General features: G+C 43.8%; 1 protein-coding gene and 1 long non-coding RNA gene across 2 annotated transcripts in view; one reads left to right on the forward strand and one right to left on the reverse strand.

Annotated features, from left to right (window-relative positions):
- Positions 1-352: 352 nt before the first annotated feature.
- The window catches only part of RBKS (ribokinase), a 128,099-nt gene continuing 106,210 nt past the window's right edge, over positions 353-22,241 (reverse strand). Inside the window, exon 8 of the mRNA XM_043917468.1 lies at positions 353-560. Within this exon, the coding sequence (XP_043773403.1) occupies positions 540-560 (21 nt within the window). The 3' untranslated portion in view covers positions 353-539. The remainder of the gene's footprint in view (positions 561-22,241) is intronic.
- On the forward strand, positions 4,886-8,506 carry LOC122703291. Its single transcript, XR_006343434.1, has 2 exons — positions 4,886-5,081; positions 7,014-8,506. It is a non-coding gene; the product is annotated as an uncharacterized LOC122703291 (long non-coding RNA).

Below are 22,241 nucleotides of genomic sequence, written 5' to 3' on the forward strand. Positions count from 1 at the left end.
CTCTAGAGAAACCTCCACTCTCTGGTAGGGGCATGGTTCCTGACCGTGTGATGGAAGGGTATCTAGAGTTGTAATTTCTTCATAGATCTCTTCTAGCCAGTTCCCTAGAGTCTAATCCCATGATTCAAACTCGCTTCTTGCAGAACCTGCTGCCTCTAAGACCCCTGCCTCTCTGGGGAGAGTCTGCTCACTCATCACCATCAGTTCCTCTCCAGGTCCTTTAAGTCTTAGTTTCCTCTATTCTGGCGACTCTGTTACCATTCTCCCAGCCACTTTTTTTCTTCTAAAAAATATTTATTTATTTGGCTGTCACGTGGCACACAAGATATTCTATCTTCATTTCAGCTGCAAGATCTTTAGTTAGGGCACATGGGATCTAATTCCCTGACCAGGGATCAAACCTGAGCCCCCCTGCATTGGAAGAGCAGAGTCCTAGCCATTGGACCAGCAGGGAAGTCCTTTCCAGCCCAAATTACTGAACTCAATCTTGTCCATCGATGTCCTCATTTCCACCCTCTGTATTCTCATGAGTCTTTACTTTAAAAAGAATTTTGTGGAGTCTGTGGAGGAAGAGGAGATAAAGATACATGATCAGTTTGTTATCTCTAACTGGAAGTTCATACCTACCTTAAAAAATGGTTTCAGATTATATAAATAGTACATACTTGGTAGAAAATTTGAAGCAAACTTGTATGATCCTACCATCCAGAAATAATCAGTATTAACATTTTGGTGTATGGTACCTTTTTTTTTAAATAAACTTTTTGTTTTAAAATAGTTTTAGATTTACAGAAAAATTACGATGATGATACAGAGTTCTCATATACTCACCCAATTCCCTCTATTATTAACATCCTACATCAGTATGGCACATTTGTCATGATTAATGAATCAGTGTTGGTACACCATTATTGTTGTTCAGTCTCTCAGCTGTGTCTGACTCTTTGTGACCCCATGAATGACAGAGTCCAATCTTAATTCAGTTTTCTGTAGTTTTTCCTCCAATTTCCCTTTCCGGGATACTATGTTATCTAGTTGTCATGTCTCCTTAGGCTCCTCTCGACTGTGACAGTTTCTTGGAATTTTCTTGTTTTTGATGACTTTAACAGATTGACAGTCAGGTATTTTATAGAATGTCATTCAATTGGGATTTGTCTAATGTTTTTCTCATGATCTGACTGGGGTGTGGATTTTGGGGAGAGGAAGACCACTGTCATCATATCAAGAACACATATATCAACATGACTTCTCCATCTCCTTGAAGACAGAGTATCTGTAATACACAAGTTATTTGGAATTCTTCTATATGGAGGTTCACCTTTTCTCCCTCATTTGTCTAATTATTCAATTTTTTATTTGTATTAGTGTACTCATGAATACTCATTTTATACTTTGGGTTATAATACAATAACACTTTATTTTCTTGTTCAAATTGTTACAGCTTTAGCCCTTAGGAGCTGTTTCAATTGGCTTCTGTATTCCTTTGTGTTCTCTAGCCACTCCAAACCCCATCATTGTGGAGTTTTGAGCTTTGTAAGATGCTCCTGGATCATTCTGTATATTTCCTGCCCCAATTCTAGATCAACCATTTCTTCAAGGTGACCTAGTCCGTTTATTGAAAAATGGTATTAGAAACCAAGTTCTGGGCAGTAGGTGTGCTTGTTGCTACTGGGATGTCATTGCTTCTCGATCCTCTAGACTGACACAGCAAGGAAATAGATGTGTGTGTACTAACCCATATATGTGTACATATATCTGTAAATATTTCCATATGTAACCATCTGTATTATATCAAGTTATACATGATTTCCCACTTATGTCTCTTAAGTCATTACCACATGGATCATTTTACCCTTCTCCTGTCTGTCTGTAAACACCTACTCCAACAATAAGAAACCTGGCTCTCACCATCTGCCATTCATTTACTTAATCATTCAATTCCAGTGTACAGGTGTTGTCAACCACCTGCTTTTTAAGTTAGGAACTTAATTATTCCCAAACTACTTATGTAACATGTCCAAGATTCCATAAAGGACTTTATGCACTCAGTCCTTGTAGTCCCTGATCTGCTGCCAGTCTTCAGTTTGCCAAACTAAAACGCCGACTCTCACACCAATGTACTCTCTAGGCTTGGGTTGACTGAGTTTTTTCTAGTCTCTCTCCAGCTGAAGTGTCCTTCTGTAGGTCTGCTGACAGGAATGCATCATTTCAGACACTGCCTGAATAACAAACTTGTATTCTACCAGATCTATGCCTAAATGGTTGACCAGGTGGTATAAAAGGCAGAGCTTGCCTCTGCTGTGAGGAGAGGAGTACGTTCTCTACATTCTTCCTCACTGTAGACAAAGTTCTCAGAAGCCACTTGGGCCGCAATGAGAGATAGAAGTATCCCTTAAATGGTGTGTTCCCACATCACCACACACCACACTGCCTGAGGAAACACTGCTATAAATAGCACGTGGTCTCCTTACCAGTCGGCCACAGCCGGGTTAACCCAGACATGATGGAGACTTGGTAGGAAGAGGAAAAAGCAGAAAACTAGATAAAGCAAGAAGAGGGGAGGAAGAAGGATGATGTGGCAAGGGTGGTGATGATATTAATAATACATGTAATTAATGATTTTAGTAATCACTGATATTTGCAGAAATCTTCCATATGCATGGTCTCGTTTATTTAATTAAGTATAACAACTCGAGAAAGTAAATATTTAGTTCATTTTAAGCTATCTTATAGGCTAAATTGACTTTTGTGGGTTCTAAATTCAGAGTTCCTTGAGCCTGGAATCCAAGCTGGGCCAATGAGAGTTCGTCCTGGGACTGTTGCTATTAATAGAACTATTGGAAAATAACATGTTCTCTTTTCATTGGAATTATAAAATAAGCATGGGTGGGTGTTCAATATATCTAGTTATCTGTTTGTTTATTTATTTGTTTATATGCATAGAGGAAGATCTGAAGATAGTATCCCAAATGTTGACATCGATTCATTTTGAGGGGGTTAGGTAATTGGTGATATTTATGGTTTTTACATGTTCACGTATTATTTATATTTTCTATAAAGTAGCATATTACTTTATACTATCATAAATTTTTCTGTTGTAAATTATTGTTTTACATTTTATACTATATGTATGTTAAAATATATATCATAATATATTTATGTTTTCTTATTAATAGAGTAATTTTTATACTAATGTAAGACAGAAATCCTTTACCCCCATTTTTTAAGAATCAGTTTGCACCTTCATAGCTGTTACTTTATTTTTTAAAAAAATGTTTATTTAGCTGCATCCAGTCTTATAGTTGTAGCATGTGGAATCTTTGTTGTGGCACATGGGCACTATAGTTGTGGTGCATAGGCAGGTTTAATTGCTCTGTTGCATGTGGAATGTGGGATGTTAGTTCCCAGACCTGGGATCGAAGCCGTGTCCCCTGCATTGCAAGGCAAATTCTTAACCACTGGACCACTAGGGAAGTCCCCATGTAACCTCTTGATGTCCATTGATTCCTTCCCTTGGTTACTGACTCAAGCCCAGTTCCCTATGCCTGGTAGGACATGCACCCTTAATCCCAGGATGATCCAGTTCCCTAGAATAACTTTTTCAAAATAAAGTTTTTTACCTTTTCAAAGTAAAGTATTTGTGAAAAATATTTTTCAAAATAAGAATATTTAGGAACTGGGAGGTTCTGTCGGTTTTGGCCACATTCCATCAGACACTGCTGCTGCTGCTGCGTCGCTTCAGTCGTGTCCAACTCTGTGCAAGCCCATAGACAGCAGCCCACCAGGCTCCCCCGTCCCTGGGGTTCTCCAGGCAAGAACACTGGAGTGGGTTGCCATTTCCTTCTCCAATGCATGAAAGTGAAAAGTGAAAGTGAAGTCGCTCAGTCGTGTCTGACTCTTAGCGACCCCATAGACTGCAGCCTACCAGGCTCCTCCGTCCATGGGATTTTCCAGGCGAGAGTACTAGAGTGGGTTGCCATTGCCTTCTCCGCATCAGACACTAGGCTTCATCAAAGAGCAGAGTGGAAAGGTGGGTGAGGTTCTGGTGTCATGGAGGTGCTCCTGCTCCAAGCTGACAGTGGCAGGGGTGCCAGGGGTGGATGGGTCAGTTTCACTCGGTTTTGTAGTCATTTTAGAGGAAGCTCAGTTTTTTTTTATGTAGCCCTGCCAGAGGGAGGAACAAATCACAACCCCCAAACAAAAGAGAAGCAGCGCCAGTGGCCACGATCTTGCTGGGGTTCCCTCCTCCAGGTTTGTGAGAAATCTGGGAATTGTACGCAGACCTGCCCTCCCTGCCCATCACCCACTCAATCCAGCTCTCTCCCACTGTAGACACAGGCCCCACTCTCAAGTCCCCAAAGCACAGCTAAGGCCACTCTGCAATATTCAGAAAACTTCCCATAAACCCTGACGAGATGCCACTCATTCCATAAGAAAACCACCTTTTATAATTATGATGCAGAGCCTGTAGTTTCACATTGTTCTGCATTGCATTGTCTCTTTTCCAGAATAGGTTTACGTTTTATCCCTGCATAACCCAAAATCCTATTAAAATATTTGCCTAAAAACAAAAGGGATTATTCCCACAAGAACAATTTGCTTCCCCCTCCACAGGAGATAGAGGAACTGGGATGAAAACCCAAACCCACACAGTTTAGACTAGCACTTTGTTCCCTTTTCTCATCATTGCAGTTTTCAAAAATACTAGAGACCACTTTCTTCTACACATTTCAGTATCTACCCATTTGGAAACAAAAGCCTGGGTCTAACAAGGGTCGGGGGCTTGGCTGGGGGATGGGGTGGGTGTGGGTGGGGAGTGTGGATAAAGGGGTGAGGTGTGTGCTCTGGGATTGACTTTAGGAGGAGGGAGGGGGGTCAGGACACAGAAAGCGCCAGTTTCCCTTTGGCTTGGATTTTACATCTTGGCGTCAGAAGTAGGGAAAGAGAGATAGACAGCCATCACGGGCAGTTGACCTGACCACTGAGTGTTTATTTCGTCTTTAAAGGAGGCACCTGGAATAGATGACCTCTCAGGCTCCTTTCAGCTCCCGAGCTCTCTGGACCTCAGCCAGGTCAGTGAGGTAAGGGGCTTGCTACCCATGTGTAGGTCGCTACAGACCTTTTCCTGGATTGCAATCAGAGGCTGCCTGCCCACCTGCCAGAGAGCACTCATTCTCCTGATTCCAAGGGCGCCTACACCTCCCAGACTTCTTAGCTTGAGATAACAGCCTTTTGTCCTCTCAGTGACTCCACACCCATGGGGAGAGGGAATGAGGAAACCTTCGGGAGAGTGGGGGCTATCTGATGAAGGTAAGAGGTGGGAGGCTGCCCCGTTGCTTCTCCTGCCTTCCAGGTTCCCAAGGGCCCCCACCCAGCTCAGGAGGTGTTTCTGGGCTTGGCTTCCTGGCAGAGGAGGTTTGCAGGCACTGGGGGAACTGAGGAGGGTGGTGAAGGCCCTTGGCTCATAAATCTTCATCTTGGGGATTCATTAGGGATTTTTTCCAAGGACTCTTCCAGGGTGGAGGTGGGTGTCTTCTAATGGGTTCCCATCAGACTCAGGATCAGGTCCCAACTCCTCAGCCTGGCATCAGGATTCTGCAAAATCTTGCCTCAGCCTTCCTGCCAAACCCCTCTTCTGTTATTTTTCCCAGACCCACTGAGCTCTAGCAACATAGAACTACACTCTAGCAACATAGAACTACACTATTTCCCTGGACACATTATGCATGTTCACATCTCTGTGGCTACTTTGCATATTGTTTCCTCTGTCTGAAGTGCCCACTGACACTTCTCAAAGAACTCCTATTCATCCTTCAAGACCCTACTCATTGCTTCTTCAAAGCCTTACTTGACTCCTTACACAGGGTTGATTGCTCTGTGCTCCCAAGGGATAGGGTTCCTTTCCTGGCTCATCACCCAGTAGGGTAATTATTGGGATTTGCATGTTTATCTTCCTCCTAGTGGCTCCTCTAGGGCAGGGACCGTGTCATTTACTTTGGTAAACCAGTGCCAGGCTAATAATTCTTCAGGCAACATTTGTGTTAGAATGAACACCATTTCTGCTAGATTCATGGTATTTTGAGTAGCATTAAGAGAATGCTTCTGGGGACTTTCCTCATGGTCCAGCGGCTGGGACTCTGTCCTTCCAATGCAGGGGGCATAGGTTCAATTCCTGGTCAGGGAACCAGATCCTACATGTCGCAACTAAGATCTGGCGCAGCCAAATTAAATAAATAAACATAAAAAAAAAAGAGAGAGAGCAAGAGAACACTTCTGTTACCATGGCCATTTCTTGGCCCACAATGCTATTTCTCCAGACAGAGGTCATATATCTGTGAGTCTATGTATTCACATAGCATCAGTACAGCACTCTTCAGGTAATTTTATATCTGATTTATTTATGCATTTACCTGATGGGTGGTTATTATAATTACCACCATAAGATGAAGAGACTGAGATGCCAAGAGATTAAGCAGCGTCATGTTCAATGTTACAGTCCGTGTATGGCAAAGCTGGAACTTGAACCCGGGTATTCTTACTGTAAGATCTCTGCCGACACCAGAGATTCTCAATAATCTTTGTATCAGCATCACCTGGGAACTGGTTAGACATGCCCATCATCGGGCCCCACCGCAGACCTACAGAATCAGAAACTTCTAGGGTGGGCTCAGCAATGCTTTAACCACCTGCAGGTGATTCTGTTCCGCACTCAGCTCCAAGAAACCAGGCCTACATCCTCAGAGCTACTCCAGTGGCTGCCCAGAGCCAGAGGAGGGCGCTCCAAGGCAAACTTTTACCCCTGAATAGTCATGGCTTCTGCCATAGAAACCCTGGGTAAAATGGAAGAAAACATGTCGACTGGGAGTTAGGAGCCAGAGTTCTAGTCCCACGGGTTCTGCAATTATTGACGGTGATTTTGAGCACCTCCCTGGGTCTCAGTTTTCACATCTGTAAAATGAGGATGTTGACTAAATGATCTCATCTCTAATTTCCCTTTACACTCTGTTATTCAGCTCTCCTTTGGACTATGCTGTCCATGGCAGGACTGGGATGAAGATGGAGTATGTGTGCTCATTTTTCATGAATTTTCCCCGTACTTGGAAATTGATCATTTCCAAATTCCAGATCCTTGGGCCAGCTATCCTCTTATCATCTTCTTCTTTGGGGGCAGAAAATGGGAGCAAACATTTGAGTTGACTCATGAAACTTAATTAGGCAAAAGATAGAGAACTGTTTAATAATGTTGGATTGGACCCCCTCCGGTTGCCTGAGGCTCCTCATCTGAGCCTCTCCCCTGGTTCCTCTCCTGTTGCCTGCTTCCTCACTCTAACTGTGCCAGACGCTCTTGCTCACAGGACTGTCCCCTGTCCCTGTCCCCACTGTGAGCTCCTGTGTCCCCTGCCCCTCTCTGTGGGGTTGCCTGATTCAAGGCTCTTGATAAGTGCCCATCCTTCTGAGGAGGGGTGAAGGGTGATGTGTCAGGGTGACTCCCTAGGTGCACCAGCGAGGGGCTTGGTGACCAAATGGGGGAGCCCCATGAACACAATGAAGCCCTGTCCTCCTGTTTTCATGTAGACCCCATGGCTCTCCCAGGAGCACACCTGATAGTGGATGGTGTTGTGTTCATTGGTACCTGCTGGGGCCCAGCATTTAACCGGCAGCTGGAAAATCTCCTGTGTGCAGCAGGCTGAAAAGAAGGAAAAATGCCTCTTGCCCCTTTGAGATAATATAAGAAATTCAAGGTGAATAATTGCATAGTAAGAGTAGAGCCCTAAGGGACTTCCCTGGTTGTCCAGTGGTTAAGAATCTGCCATCCAACGCAAGGGACACGGCTTCGATCGAGGATGCCCCGGTGGAGGATGCCCTGATCCCATATGCCTCAGGGCAACTAAGCCCACACACTGCAACTAAGACCCAACGCAACCAAAAAAAAAAAAAAAAAGTAGAACCCCCCTGAATCAGAAAGGTGGATTGAAGAATTTTAATCTCTTAGGACCTGGGTGTCAGCAGGAAAACATGGCTGAGCTCTCAAGTCCTGAGGGGCTGTGAGTATGTGGGCCGTTCTAGAAGTCAGTTAAAGAAGATATTGCCTTCAGCAAAGTCACAGGTGCCAGATAAATAGCACAAGTGTCTGTTAAATCAGTGTCAGGCTCAGAGAGAGACTCAGCATGAGGTTTCCAGAGTCCAGGAAAAGCCTAAAAACTGCAGGACATCACGTGTTGCTGGCAGCCTTTGGGTTAAAAACCAAAAAAGGTGGTTCTTAAACAAGGTCCCAGAGAGAGCAGGAGCCGATATTGATCCTTCATCAGCTAAAGCTCAATGAGGCTGCCCTTCTCAGCTGCAAGTGACCCAGGAAGCTGGACTCCTCTTGGACTGAGCATCGGTGGAACTACACGTAAATAAAGAACATGTGTGTATTCCAAACTCATCAAATTGTGTACATTAAGTACCTTCAGCTTTTTGTGTGTCAGTCATACCTCAATAAAATGATTTTTTAAAAAGAATATGTATGTGGATTTGTGTGTAGTTCTAGCTTCTGTTGTTGTTCAGTCACTCAGCCTTGTCTGACTCTGCCACCCCATGGACTGCAGCACTCCAGGCTTCCCTATCCTTCACTGTCTCCCAGAGTTTGCTCAAACTCATGTCCATTGAGTCAATGATGCCATACAACCATCTCATCTGTCACCCCCTTCTCCTCCTGCCTTCAATATTTCCCAACATTAGGGTTTTTTCAAATGTTTTTTTGACTCTTCTAGGTTTTTTTTGACTCTTCTAGGGTTTTTTCGGCTCTTCGCATCAGATGGCCAAAGTATTGGAGCTTCAGCTTCAGCATCAGTCCTTCCAATGAGTATTCAGGGTTAATTTCCTTTAGGATTGACTGGTTTGATCACCTTTCTGTCCAAGGGACTCTCAAGAGTCTTCTCTAGCACCACAGTTCAGAAGCATCAATTTTCCAGTGCTCAGTTTTATGGTCCCAATCTCAATATACCCTTAAATCAGCATACATTGTCAGTAGTTATTGATCTCCACTCAGTGCCCTGGAGTCCCATGTTCATAACTTCAGCTGATGGATGCTTTCTTTGTGCATCCTGGTCCCCCACAGTGGGCCTGGTAGTTGAGTTCAACCTGGAAACTGATGACCTGCCTTAGTGGACCTGAGACTTCTCAGTATTCCGGGGACTTGAAGGCTGGGGGAAGAGCCAGGCATTGGTTAGGCTTTCTGGGACTGCTCCAGAATGGGTCCCTCCCTTCCCCAGTCTGCTCCTGTCCAGCTCAGTCTAAAATTGGCCTGCTCTCCTGCAAGACTTGGATTAAGGGATTCTTCTGCACAGGTTCAGAATGGATTTCAACCTCACTCATTAGAATCTCCTAAGCATCCTACTCTCCATCTTAAATGACTTTACAGATCTCAGAGCACTCATTTCTGGTGTTGTCTTCCATTCAAATACTTCCCAAGTCCAAATACTTTGGTCCTTTGTTTCTGAGGTTGTGCAAGGAGAGAGGGGAGATGTGAGCTATAGACTGAGCAAGCTGATTCACTCTAGCTGTGGGCTCTTTGGCAAGTCATTTTGCTTCTCTGGGCCTCAATTTTATCATCTGTAAAATGGGAATGTTGATTCAGGTGCCCTCTGAGGTCTTCTGGCCCTAACATTCTGAGATTCTAGATCCCAGTTTGACCAAAAGAGAAGCTCAGAAGTCCTGTCCATCACCGCATGATGTCCAGGTGGAGGTAGAAAGGGCTGTGTGTAGTGTTAGGACAGCTGGGAGGACTCCGGGCCTGAAATGTGCTTTCCCTTCACGGACTTGGATTAGGAGTGCCTGTTGGGTGGGGCCTGGCTGGAAGGAGTGAGACAGTCTCTTCCAGACGTCCCTCTGCCTGAGTGGTTGCCTCACAGGCTGTTACGTAGCTCTCCCTACCACTTTCCAGGGTGGGGCGGGGAAGGGCAGCTGGGGAGCAACTGATGCAATAGGCAGGCTCAAGCCTGTGTTCTTCGACGACTAACTAAGCAAAAGTCGGCTGGCTGGGCTGGGCCGACCTGGGCAACAGCTTCAGGGCCCTACTCTTTGCAGAGTTTCAGCTTCCTCTTCTTTTCCTGAAATGGGGTTCATTCTCTGGTCACCAGAACCAGTAATTGACATTTTGTATTATACGTTTACTCGTGGACTCTTTAATCTTATAGCCTAAGAGAATATCCTTCCTTGCTAGGAATGGGGACATGCATGAGTACACATACACAGTGTAAGGACACACACACACGGTGTGGGGACATGTGTGAGTACACACACACACATATACAATGCGAGGACATGCATGAATATGCGCTTGCACACACACACAATGGGGTTCTCCAGAAGTAGGATAGCTGTTTTGAGAATCTGCTCCCACCAGACCATGCTTCCCACCAGCTCTTCCAGGAGGAAGTGGATCCAGTCAAAAGGATCAGAGAGCATCCGAAGATGGGGAAATTTCCTCTGTATAGCCAAAGCCTCCAAATATGCCCCAAGGGATGCCATTTCTATTCAAGGCCCATCTATCAAATATAAATGAGTCTCTGGGCTACTTTCCACCTCCCAGGGATCTGGATGCCCAGAACATAATAACTAATCTTTTAAGTTAGTGAGAGGGAAAAGAAAGGAAGTGCATCAAGTTCTCAACAAAAGGAAAATGGCTAAATATTGCACTCAAACTAGCTTGATAATGAGCAACTATGTCTCCATCATAAATTCCAAGGAACTTTGTCTTACTAAACCCATGCTTCAAGGCTCTGTATTCCTTGCAAAAGGCTCAAGAAGGAAAGTTGAAGTCCAGTTGGGCTCTACGTCCCTTGTAATTATCATAATTTACTTTGTACTTGCTGTGTTTCAGGTCCTACGCTAAATGATTTATGTGAATTATCACATTTCATTCTCACAAAAACCCTATGAGATAGGCTACTATAATCCCCATTTTACAGATGCAGAAACTGAGGCACAGAAGTTTAAGTAACTTGCCCAAGGACACAGGGCTAGTAAGTGGTAGAGTCAAGGTGTTAACCTGATTCTCCTGACTCCAGGGCCTAGGCTCATAACAGTCTGAAAAACCCACATGTACAAATAGAGAGTTTAAGTGGCATAGAATCCTTCAGATTACAAAAGGATTTGTCAGAATGTTCTCTAAATCACAAATTCCTCTATAGCTTTAGTCGATAAAGTCCATAATTTTATTTTCCAGAGTTTGTTTTATTTTTTTATTTGTCTTTATTTTTTTGGAAAGTTTGTTCCAAATTTTTAGGAATGTATTTTTTTCTTTTTTAAAAAGTTATTTTTATTTATGCTGGATCTTTGTTGCTGCACAGGCTTTTCTCTAGTTGCGGCAAGTGGGGGCTACTCTCTAATTGTGGTGTGCAGACTTCTCATTGCAGTGGCTTCTCTAGTTGTGGCTCCCAGGCCCTAGAGTGCAGGCTCGGTAGTTGTGGTACATAGGTTTAGTTGCTCTGCAGCATGTGGAATCTTCCCAGATGGGGGATCGAATCCATGTTCCCTGCATTGGCAGGCAGATTCTTATCTACTGTACCACCAGGGGAGTCTAGGAACATATTTCTTAATCTAACACACAGACTTTTGCTCTTTGGGAAGTGTCACTCCTAGACTTTCATCAAATCAGTTCATTCTGTTAATAGTTAACAACTGACTTACATTTAGAAAGGAGCTTCGGGCAAGGTAGTTCTAATTTAAGTATGAATTGTATAATTATACATTTGTACATATTCACACATAATCAAATTTAATCAAAGGGACAGCCTGAAAGAGTGAAATTGGAGTGTTTTCATGGTAGAGCAGGAGTTGGGGGCTTTCTTCTTGATTCGGCCGTCATCTTGATTTATAGATGTTTTATCTCATTAACCTTAATGTCATGGAGCTAATTAGTAACTCTGAAAACTGCAAAACACACTTGAAGCACTCCTGTAGCTCTTTAACTTCACCATGCACCAGATTAAACTGGACTCAGTTATTCTGAATCACAGAAGACATCTTTCGAAAAGTTGTGCCTCCTTCATTTGGAATGGCTTACTGCCATGAAAATCAAGGTGGATGTGGATCCCAATTTTCCCTTTTGGCTGCACATCATGTTACATCAAAACTGTCTGAATCCATCAAATCTCTTGCCTCACAGAGAGACAGACACATGCAGATTGCTGTGATTACCTCTGTTTGGGTTAAGTAGTCCCAGGACCCTGTGGAGGGGCCTAAGGATCTCACTGCCTGCGTTCTGCCTGCTGGTGAGCATCAGGGCAGCCATGTGGGGACCCAGCGCTGTTCAGGAGGCTGCCATCTTCAGGATGCAGAAGGTCCCTTGGTCCTAAGAGTACTATGGGCATCCTTTTCCTTCTTTCCCTCTTCTCACCTCTGGACCAAGACCCCGATGCACAGGTAGTTACAGTCTTTCTTCCCTTCTGGCTTTCTATGGGAGGACTCTGGGCTGCTTGGCAAGTCCTCCCTGCCCACCCCCTCCCTTTTCTTATGGCTGAATTAGATGGTTGCTAGGATAGAGGATGGTAGACATCAAAGAGGCTAAATTAATCTACAAGATAAAGGGGAAAGCCATTCTCTGGAGAGAGAATGGGCTAGGTATGGCTGTTGAATGGGACTTTGGGTGAGAAAAATGGTCACTTCTCAGGAAACTTCTCAAAGGTTTCCATGATTTTTAAGGCATTTGGAGTTCAACTTATGTTTCTTTTGAATAGGATACCATGTAAAGATGGAACTACATAAGGAAGGAAGGGGGCTCAGGTTTATTCAAGTTACATTTCAAATAATTTTTTTTAAGAAAGGAAAGTGATTTTTCTAAGATGCTGACTTGCAGTGGGGTTTTCTGAATTTGCCTGGCCCTGGAACAGGACTGTGAATTGTAGGAGTAATAGAGAGCAACCTGTGATGACACATTATAAAGTGGGGAGCCTTGGATCTGTGCATGAAGCTGAGATTTCTCCTAGGAGGATTTCACATGAAGAATAAACTCCAATGCTGGAATAGGTGATAACAAGTGAATCTCTATTCTTGATTCAGTTTGAAAATGGACTAGATTGTTAACATACAGATGAATTTTTGTGTGGGCCCTTGTTCCTTAAGTGCCAAACTGATGTTCTAATGCCATTTGACATGTCTCCCAGCTGAGTGACTCAGCCCCGGCCTCATGGACCCTCCGCAGGCTCTCCCTCCCTCAGGGGTGCAGGTGTGTCCCCACCTCTGTCAGAGGCCAGGAAACTAACCACAATCTCCTGGCTAGAGACACAGGCTTCTGCCTTGGAGGCAAAACAGGGTGAAACACAGGCAGGCAGGATCCCAAACCACAGAAGCTCAAGTTAGGTCATCCTTGTGAACATGACAACTCGCTGTCTCTCTCGATCAACAAAAAAGAAACACAGACCCATTCAAAATGGCCCTAAAAGACTGAAAATTTGCATGACTATGGCAACTCGCCATTGAATGCTATTCCTAAACAACATGAAAAGTTAATTAGCCATTCTTTTCACTAGGCAAGAAAGGTGCAATGATACATTCACACAAGGACAGTGGAGTACAGGAGTTTAAATCACTTTTCTGGCAGCCAATGAGTACAGTGTCAGAGTTCATGATCCCTCCTTATATGCACCTGGCAACTTGGGGGATTGGGTGCTAGGCAGGGACCATCCTACCAGGAGATGCCAAGACATTCAGAGGATTGTTTTCCTCTGTGGGACCCGCCTCTCTGGAACACTTAGAAATTATGTTGAGGATTGGGTTGAAAGGGAGGAAGTCATGATGGAAAATTATTATTCTTTTGAAAACAGTTATTCATGGGGACTTCCCTGGTGGTCCAATGGCTAAGACTCCATGTTCCCAATGCAGGGGGGCCTGGGCTCGATCCCTGGTCAGGGAACTAGATCCCACATGCTGCAACTAAGACCCAGTGAAGCCAAATAAATAAATAAACTTTTTTTTAAAGAAAGGAAAATAGTTATTCATTGAAACTTTGCCATGACTAGTATGGCCATTACCGTAGTCATTTTACTTTACCTTAAACATGGACCCCAGTTCAAGACAGAGGTACATGAGCCCTAGGGAATGCACAGTTACTATTTACTCAATTCATTTGCAGGAATCAAGCAAATGAAATTGATGATTAAAATGACATTGCTTTAGAAGGCATTCTCTCATGTTCACGGTATATTTAAAATAATCATTAGGAAAAAGGTCATGGTGTTTTGAAGAATCTGTCAGAAATCTTCAGCCCAATTTGTTCCTAGGGCAGGTTGAGAATGGATTTCCTTTGGCTGGAATCCTAGCTTCTATTGTTAGGATGATACAGACATTTTGGATAATAGTACACATGGGAAAAACAAAGAGAAATACTTTCTCTTCTAGACTGACACCCTTGAAGACTACTTCAGATATGAATTATTGGTCTGTTCCTCTAAGGCTAGTTAATAACAAACACGTTTGTCCTTTGTAGGATCTACTATTTCCCCAACCCACAAAAGCCATACTGGTTGCCTTTGACTCTGGGGTAGGCCTTACTGACATCTATTTTAAACAGAGGAAAGAGGAGGTATACTAGAATTGTTGCTGAGTGTAATTAAATTCTACCCGCTATAAACATGTTGGAGTCAGCTTCATGGATTCCCTCCTCCAGACCAGAAGGTTATTTCTGGAGCTGGGGCTCCTTTGGCCACCCATACCCCACTAGTTGGCTCAGCCCCTGGTTCTTGTAGCAGACCTACTTGAGAAGACCAGTGTTATTTTTTGGCTGCAATTTCGTATAGCCTTTTCATCTTCACAGATGAGACAACTAAATACATTCCTGCCTCACATGGCCATGAGTTCTACCAATCTTGTCTTGGACAGAGGGCTAGAAAGACTTGGACCCTAGAAGTTGGCATCTAGTCATGGTGATTACTGGCTCCACTCTAGCCTCATACCTGGCCCCAGAGACTGGACTCTTAGCTCATCCACTCACTTGACAAATATTTATTGAGCTCTTATTATGTGCCAGGCTCACAAATATGGCAGTAACTGAAAGAAGTGAAAATCTCTGCCCTTCTCTAACTTAGACTCTGTTTTAAGGAGCCGAGCCTTGTCTTCCCATTCCTCTTTCAACCTTGATTCCCTAAGCAGTTAGTCACTTCTAGAACAATCTTTCTTGAACCTCAAGGTGCTTATGAATCACTTTGAGTTGCAGATTCTGATTCAGTGGGTCTAGGGTGGGGCCTGAGATTCTGAATTCCTCACAAGCTCCCAAATGATGCTGCTACAGCTGCTGGGGGTGTTGCCTGGATTACGCTATGAGTGGCATTGATGCACCATCGGTGAGTCTTTCAGAAACACAGAATCTAAAAAAAAAAAAATCTCAAGCCTTACTTTGGACCTCATGGCTGAGAATCTGCCTTTTGACAAGATCCCCAGGAGTTTCTCCCCACGGTCTAAAACAGTGATTCCCAAACCACATGAAACATCAGAAGCACCAGGTGAGAGTTACAAACCACCTGCAGGCCCCCATCCCCCACTGAGTTGTATTATTTGGTGCTGAACACCCCACATGATTCTGATGGATAGTAGGTTTGAAAACCTCAAAGAGCATTTTCGGAGGGCACTTTCCTATGCTCATGGGACCTCACAGTGAAAAAAGCCTTAGAGATGACCTGAGGATAATCATCTGAGATTGTGGTCTCCTCTGAAGTTACTGTCACACAAGTTCCAGGTAAGGAACTGAGGCCATGTCCTCGAGCAGGGCCCCTGGCTGGTACACGGTGGGGTCAGGCCTTACACCAAGTTCTCCTTCCACCGCAGCTGCCTCTCCTGCTGCTGTGATGCAAAACAGCTCCCACCACCCCCCCCACCAGATTGCTTCTCCTTGACCACACCCCAAATCTTCCTTTCCTCCCGCCAAGAGTTGCAGCCCATTACCTCCACACCCTCACACCCGCTTTATTTCAGCACCCACAGTTGCCACCCTCTCCCCACCTGTGTCACCAACCACGTATTTAACTGGTTGACTTTCCCCAAAGGCTGGTTCTGCCAGCCCTTTGATAACGTTGCAGCTCTTCTTGGGGAGGTGCAGTGTGTGGGTGGGAAGGGTGTTGTCTGCGGGCCTTCCATCCATCTCTCAGGAAGGCAATTAAGCTTCATGCTCTTTGTCTTCAGTTCCAGCGCCTTTTTTGCTAAGTATTCTGCAACCTTCTGGAATGCAGGTGAGCACCTCCTCTCTCTACTGACAGCCCCAAGACTTCCTCATTCTTTCAAGCTGGCTATATTCTCCCCTCCCCTGCCTACACAGGTAGGTGCTGCTAACCGTCAAAGTTAAATGGACACACATGGACTTTATGGTCTACGCTAGGGGCCTTCACTTGGAGTCCACAAATCTACTTTAAAATTTTCAGTGTACACTAAAATCTCCTCAGTTCAGTTCAGTTCAGTTGCTCAGTCGTGTCCGACTCTTTGCGACCCCATGAATCGCAGCACGCCAGGCCTCCCTGTCCATCACCAACTCCTGGAGTTCACTCAAACTCATGCCCATCGAGTCAGTGATGCCATCCAGCCATCTCATCCTCTGTCGCCCCCTTCTCCTCCTGCCCCCAATCCCTCCCAGCATCAGGGTCTTTTCCAATGAGTCAACTCTTCACATGAGGTGGCCAAAGTACTGGAGTTTCAGCTTCAGCATAAGTCCTTCCAATGGACACCCAGGACTGATCTCCTTTAAAATCTCCTAGAGAGTTTAAAATTCCAGACTGCACTGAGATCAATTAAATTAAAAACTCTGGGGGTGGGAGGCAGGCATCAGTTGCTGATAAATCTCCCCAGGCATTTCTAGTGTGCAGCCAAGGTTGAGAACTACTGGAAAGTCCAGGTAAAATTGTTTCTGGACAAGTATATGTCCATTTGGTGGAAAAACTAAGCCACAGCTTTTAGCAGATTCTTAAAGGCGCCAATGACACTCTTCTACTTCCCTTTCTCCCCTTTTCAAAAAAGGTGAGTTGACTGGAAGCAGGAAGAGCTTACCAGTTATTACAGAAACACCAAATACATGTGTTAACTAAATAAGCAGGTATTAACATGTAGGGCAGAGAAAGTGCCTATTGTTGCTTCACGAAGTGAAGGGGGCTTGCCAATGTTGTGTTTGGTGAGATGGGTTGGTCCCTGCCTCTCTCCCAGTTAACAGGAAAAAGGTGTGATTTCAGATGCTACCACTACAGAGATCTGATCACATCACTTAACTCCCCTGCTGCCCACAGAACCAAGGCCTCACCCCCACTACATCATCTTGGCTCCTTCCTTCCTGGTTACCTAGCCCCAGGGATCCCTTCTAGTCACCATGCTCATTTCTTCACACACTCTAGCCCCAGGAGGATGTGCACTGCTTATTTTATTTATTTATTTTTTTGACAAGCCTGTGCCTTTGCTTCTATTCCTCTCCTGGTTCCTCCCACTCTCCCTGTCTCAAGTGGACCTGGGAGGGGAAGTAGGATTGAAGAGACGGAGAATGGCTGAAGGCAGGGTTCCCTAGTACAGAAGATGCTCGGTTCATACTTGTCAAAGTTAGTGGGGCACCCCTTTGTGTTAAGAGCTCCTGCTGACAGGGAATGGAGGGTGCACAAGTGTGGGATTGGGAAGATATACAGAGACTCAGAAGCTCTGGCTCTCAAGGGACTTAGATGCCAGTGGGGAGGCAGACCAGTGATCCAAGGAGGGCAGAAAACATAACAAGTGCTCTTAGGGGAAACTGTGGAAGGTAGGATGGGAAATGGAGGGTCAGGAGAGACTTCCTTCAAAGAGTAACTGTTACTCTTCCAGGAAGGGCAGGCTCCATGGAAGAGAGATGGGGCTGAATTAGGAGAGTGAGGGCAGACTATAGAAGGCACTGAATGCCAACTTGAGGATATTCTCTGCACACAGATTGAACCTGGTTGGTGCCCCTAGGTCTTGCCAGCCTTTAGTCTTTCTCCCTCAAGAAGTTTTTGCTGTAATACTAAATTGTTGAGGTGGAGGACCCAATTTTGAAACTGTCCAATCTGCCAGGAGGTGCCTGAGTTGGTGAAGTGAAGGTGACTCACTCTCTGCTACCCCAGGGACTGTAGCCTACCAGGCTCCTCTGTCCTTGGGATTTTCCAGGCAAGAATACTGGAGTGGGTAGCCATTTCCTTCTCCAGGGGATCTTCCCAACCTAGAGATCAAACCCAGGTCTCCCACATTGCAGATGGATTCTTTACCATCTGAGTCACTAGGGTAGTCCCTACAGATGTGAGAGCTGGACCATAAAGAAGGCTGAGTGCAGAAGAATTGATGCTTTAAAACTGGTGTTGGAGAAGCCTCTTGAGAGCCCCTTGGACTGCAAGGAGATCAAACCAGTCAATCCTAAAGGAAATCAGCCCAGAATATTCATTGGAAGGACTGATGCTGAAGCTGAAGCTCCAATACTTTGGCCACCTGATGTGAAGAGCTGACTCACTGGAAAAGACCCTGATGCTGGGAAGGATTGAGTTGGTGAGGGTAGAAACTATTTGCGCCTTGTCCTGTAGTCTCCCTCCCTCAAATGCCCATGTGCCCAGGCCCCTGGGACAGCCAGGCAGCCAGGATTACTGACCCTGTAGACAAGAACAGTGGCTGTACTTACCAACTGTAAGTCAGGCAGGATGTAGGTAGGACAGTGGGCTGAACAAATACGCAGTTAGGGACCTCTCAGCACAGCAGAGAGGGGAACAGCTGTGATCCTAGGTCCTCACGGCCGAATCCCAGTGCTAAGCAGTGTGGGGTTGACCAACACAATGCAGACACTGACTAAGGCCCTGCAAGAGCAGATATTCAATAGATGTTATTGTTTCCCTCCATCTATTTTTCTGGACTGAGAATCTAAGTTAAACAGCTCTACCTTCTCCCAGGTGCCAAAAGAGGATGAGTGCCCCTCCCCTAAGGATTATACGCTTTCCATTTGGGCTGCCAGGATGCTCTAATTGTTCTGCACTTTAATAAGGCACAGAGGGCTCATTATGTAAATTCAGACAAATATACACACACATCCCAGATCATAAATTACATCTATATTAATAAACATTTTAATTAACACTTACCAACTGCCAACAAAGTGTTAGGTGTAAATAACAGGTGGATGTAGGGTGAAGTAATAAGACTAGAAAGGCACTGCTTCTCTCTACTCCATACAAAAATTTCAACAAACTGTACATGCTCTTTTTAAAAGTAAGCTTATAAGTTTGCCTGAAGCCTGAAACAATCAACAGTATACAAATTCTTATCATTGTTTGCCATTTAAATGTAAGTATTAATAATTTAACATTTGTATGGTGTATCTCATTCCAGAGTCAATTCATTCATTCATTTATTCATTCATTCAACAGATATTTAATAGAGGCAGCAAGCATTGTTCCAGGCACCAGGATACAGAAGTGAGTAAAGAAGACAAAATTCCTGATCTTAAGATATTTACATTCTGGTGAACAAAGATAGACAATAAGGAAATTAACCAGTACACAAGTAATATTAAATGATAATAAGAACTATCAGAAAATATAAAAGTGGGTTAGAGTGAATAGGGAGTGTGTGCCTGTGTGTGCATGTGCTTGCCCATTGCTTTTTTACACAGAGTGGGCACAGAGGCCTCACAGATTAGGTGACATTTGAATGACAGGACTTGTTGATGGGTTGGATATAGGGTGTAATAGAAAGAGGTATCAAGTTGGCCGCCAGGGTTTCCATTTTAGCAACTGGAAAAGTGAAATTGCCACATACCGACATAGAGGAAGCCTGTGGGGTGCAGTGCAATTTTGGGAATTTGATTTTGGATGTGTGATGTCAAGGAGGCAATTAAATGCACCAATCTGAAATTTGGAGAAAAGATTGGGACAGGAGACATAAATCTGAAAGTCTTCCGCTTGTAGATTTTTTTAAAAAAATATTTATTTGACTGTGTTGGGTCTTAGTTGCAGTATGCAGGATCTTTGTTGAATCATGTGGAATCTTTCATTATGGCCCACAGACTCTCTAGCTGTGGTGTGTGAGCTCAGTAGTTGCAGTACACAGGCTTAGTTACTCCACGGCATGTGGGATCTTAGTTCCCTGACCAGGGATCATACCCATGTCCCCTGAATGGCAAGGTAGATTCTTAACCACTGGACTGCCAGGTCCCAGCTTGTAGATTTTTAAAAACATAAGCCAGATGTGACCATCAAGGGAATTAGTGTGGACAGAGAAGAGATCCAAGAACTGGATCTGCCCTCATGACCTCATCACCTCCCAAAAGCCCCACTTGCAACCATCACGTTGGGGATTAGGTTTCAACATATGAATTTGGTGCAGGCGAGAGGATACACAAACATTCAGTCTTTGGCAGATACTGTATAACTGTGGTCCTGATTTGATTCTGAAGTGCTGTTTCCTATCTCTGAGGAGGTGTAAGTTTTGAGTGGTCTTCTGCTGCATGCTGTTCCTGCTGCTGCCAATGTGCCCATAAAGCTCTCTCCTCCCTGGACCAGGCCTCTGCATGGTCAGACAGATTGGGAAGGAAGACAATGGAAGTATGACAAAAGACTGCAGGGCCTGTGGGTGGGATTTGAAACCTCAAACTGGAATCCAGAGCAATGGCACTGGAAGAGAATGTGGCCATTTCCATAATCCAGAGTTTCCATGACTTGTGGAGTCCAAGATTCTGAGGACATCCCTCAAGAGATGATGCTTCATTTTACACTGTGAGCTCTGAGACAGATTTCACTTAAATGAAAATTCTATGGCTTAAAATAAAACTTGAAATCCCCTAAAATCTAGTCCAGTGCTGTGCATCAAATGGTGACTTCTGTATATCACTTCCTTCCAAAAGAACTAGGGTACCTTGAAGAAATGGCTGATTCCATGTTTGGGCCAGGAAAAGTACAAGGTTAACCTGAGATAGTTGGTGACAGAAAGCAAGGAAGGAAATGCATTGAAAAAACACTGGACCAGCTTGAAGGAACTCCTAATGACCTCCTTTGGGAAACTTTGAACATCAAAAATAATAATAACCATGTTTGATTATAAAACAAGGAATAAAAATCCATTATAGTGATACTAAAAATTTAAAGAAAATTACACAAAGGGGAAAACGTCTTTGTCACCATTGGAAGTGATTCTTATGCTAATATCTTACTTGAATTTTAGTAATTAAAGAGAGAACAATTAGCATTTATCTTGCCTTTTTAGGAAGAATTATAATTCTGCCTCAATTGATTATAGAAAGCTTTTCTTTACAGAAGACAACTAACAAATGAATAAGGAATGAAATGTTAGAAAAATTACCACTGTGTACCCCAAAACATAATTCTTGGGTAAAAAAAAAAGACCATCAATGAATGCTAAAACCATTGAGGAAAGGTTGATGGGGAGCAAGATATTTTCATATGCTGAAGTATCACCATACAGAAAACTGCAAAGAGAAACAAAATCTACTTTTACAATGAAAAGGAGGGAAAGGTTGTGATGTCTCCAATTTGCTTTTACACAGCTAGGCAAAAACTAACCAAATAATATATATATATATATAACATATATATACACACATATATGACACCTATACATGTTATATATGCATATTAAAAATTCAATGTACATAGCAGAATCTTAGCATTTACTGCATTGGGTATAGAGTTTGTTCATTATACTATCTTTTCTACTTTTTGATATATTCAAAATGGTTCTTCATAGAAAATTGGGGAAGGGGAAGAAATACTGTATAGACTCTGGGCCTTACCTCTGGCATCCAGGCCTTTTAAAAGACCCAAGATGACTGATACACTCTCAGGAATGAGAATCACTGATTCAGTGTCCACATTGAGCCTGAAACTGAGGTCTGAAGAGTTGAAATGACTTTCCAAGGGACAGAATAAACACTAGAATTCATGTTCCTTGGCTTCCAGTCTTGTGTTTTTTCTTATAAATCTTCAAAAGGAATTTCCTAAATAAAAAAAATTATCCTCTTGAACACCTGAAGCTCTTGTTTGTCAGCAGCTGAACGACACAAGGTAAGGAAGGATTTGGTCACCTAGAGGGTGCTCATTTGTTGGAATCTAGTTATGGGAAAAAACCATCAGAGGTACCCAGGGCAAGGACAGTCCAAATTTTAAAAATTGAGTTGTATTGGATAACATTTTCTCTTTTTAATAATTTTATTACCTTCAGTGAGGATAATCCATGAGAATAAGTCTTTCACTTGTTTGTAATAGTTAATATGTAGATAAAACCAC

This window comes from Cervus elaphus, chromosome 11, assembly GCF_910594005.1.
Source record: "Cervus elaphus chromosome 11, mCerEla1.1, whole genome shotgun sequence".
NCBI classification, from domain to species: Eukaryota; Metazoa; Chordata; class Mammalia; order Artiodactyla; family Cervidae; genus Cervus; species Cervus elaphus.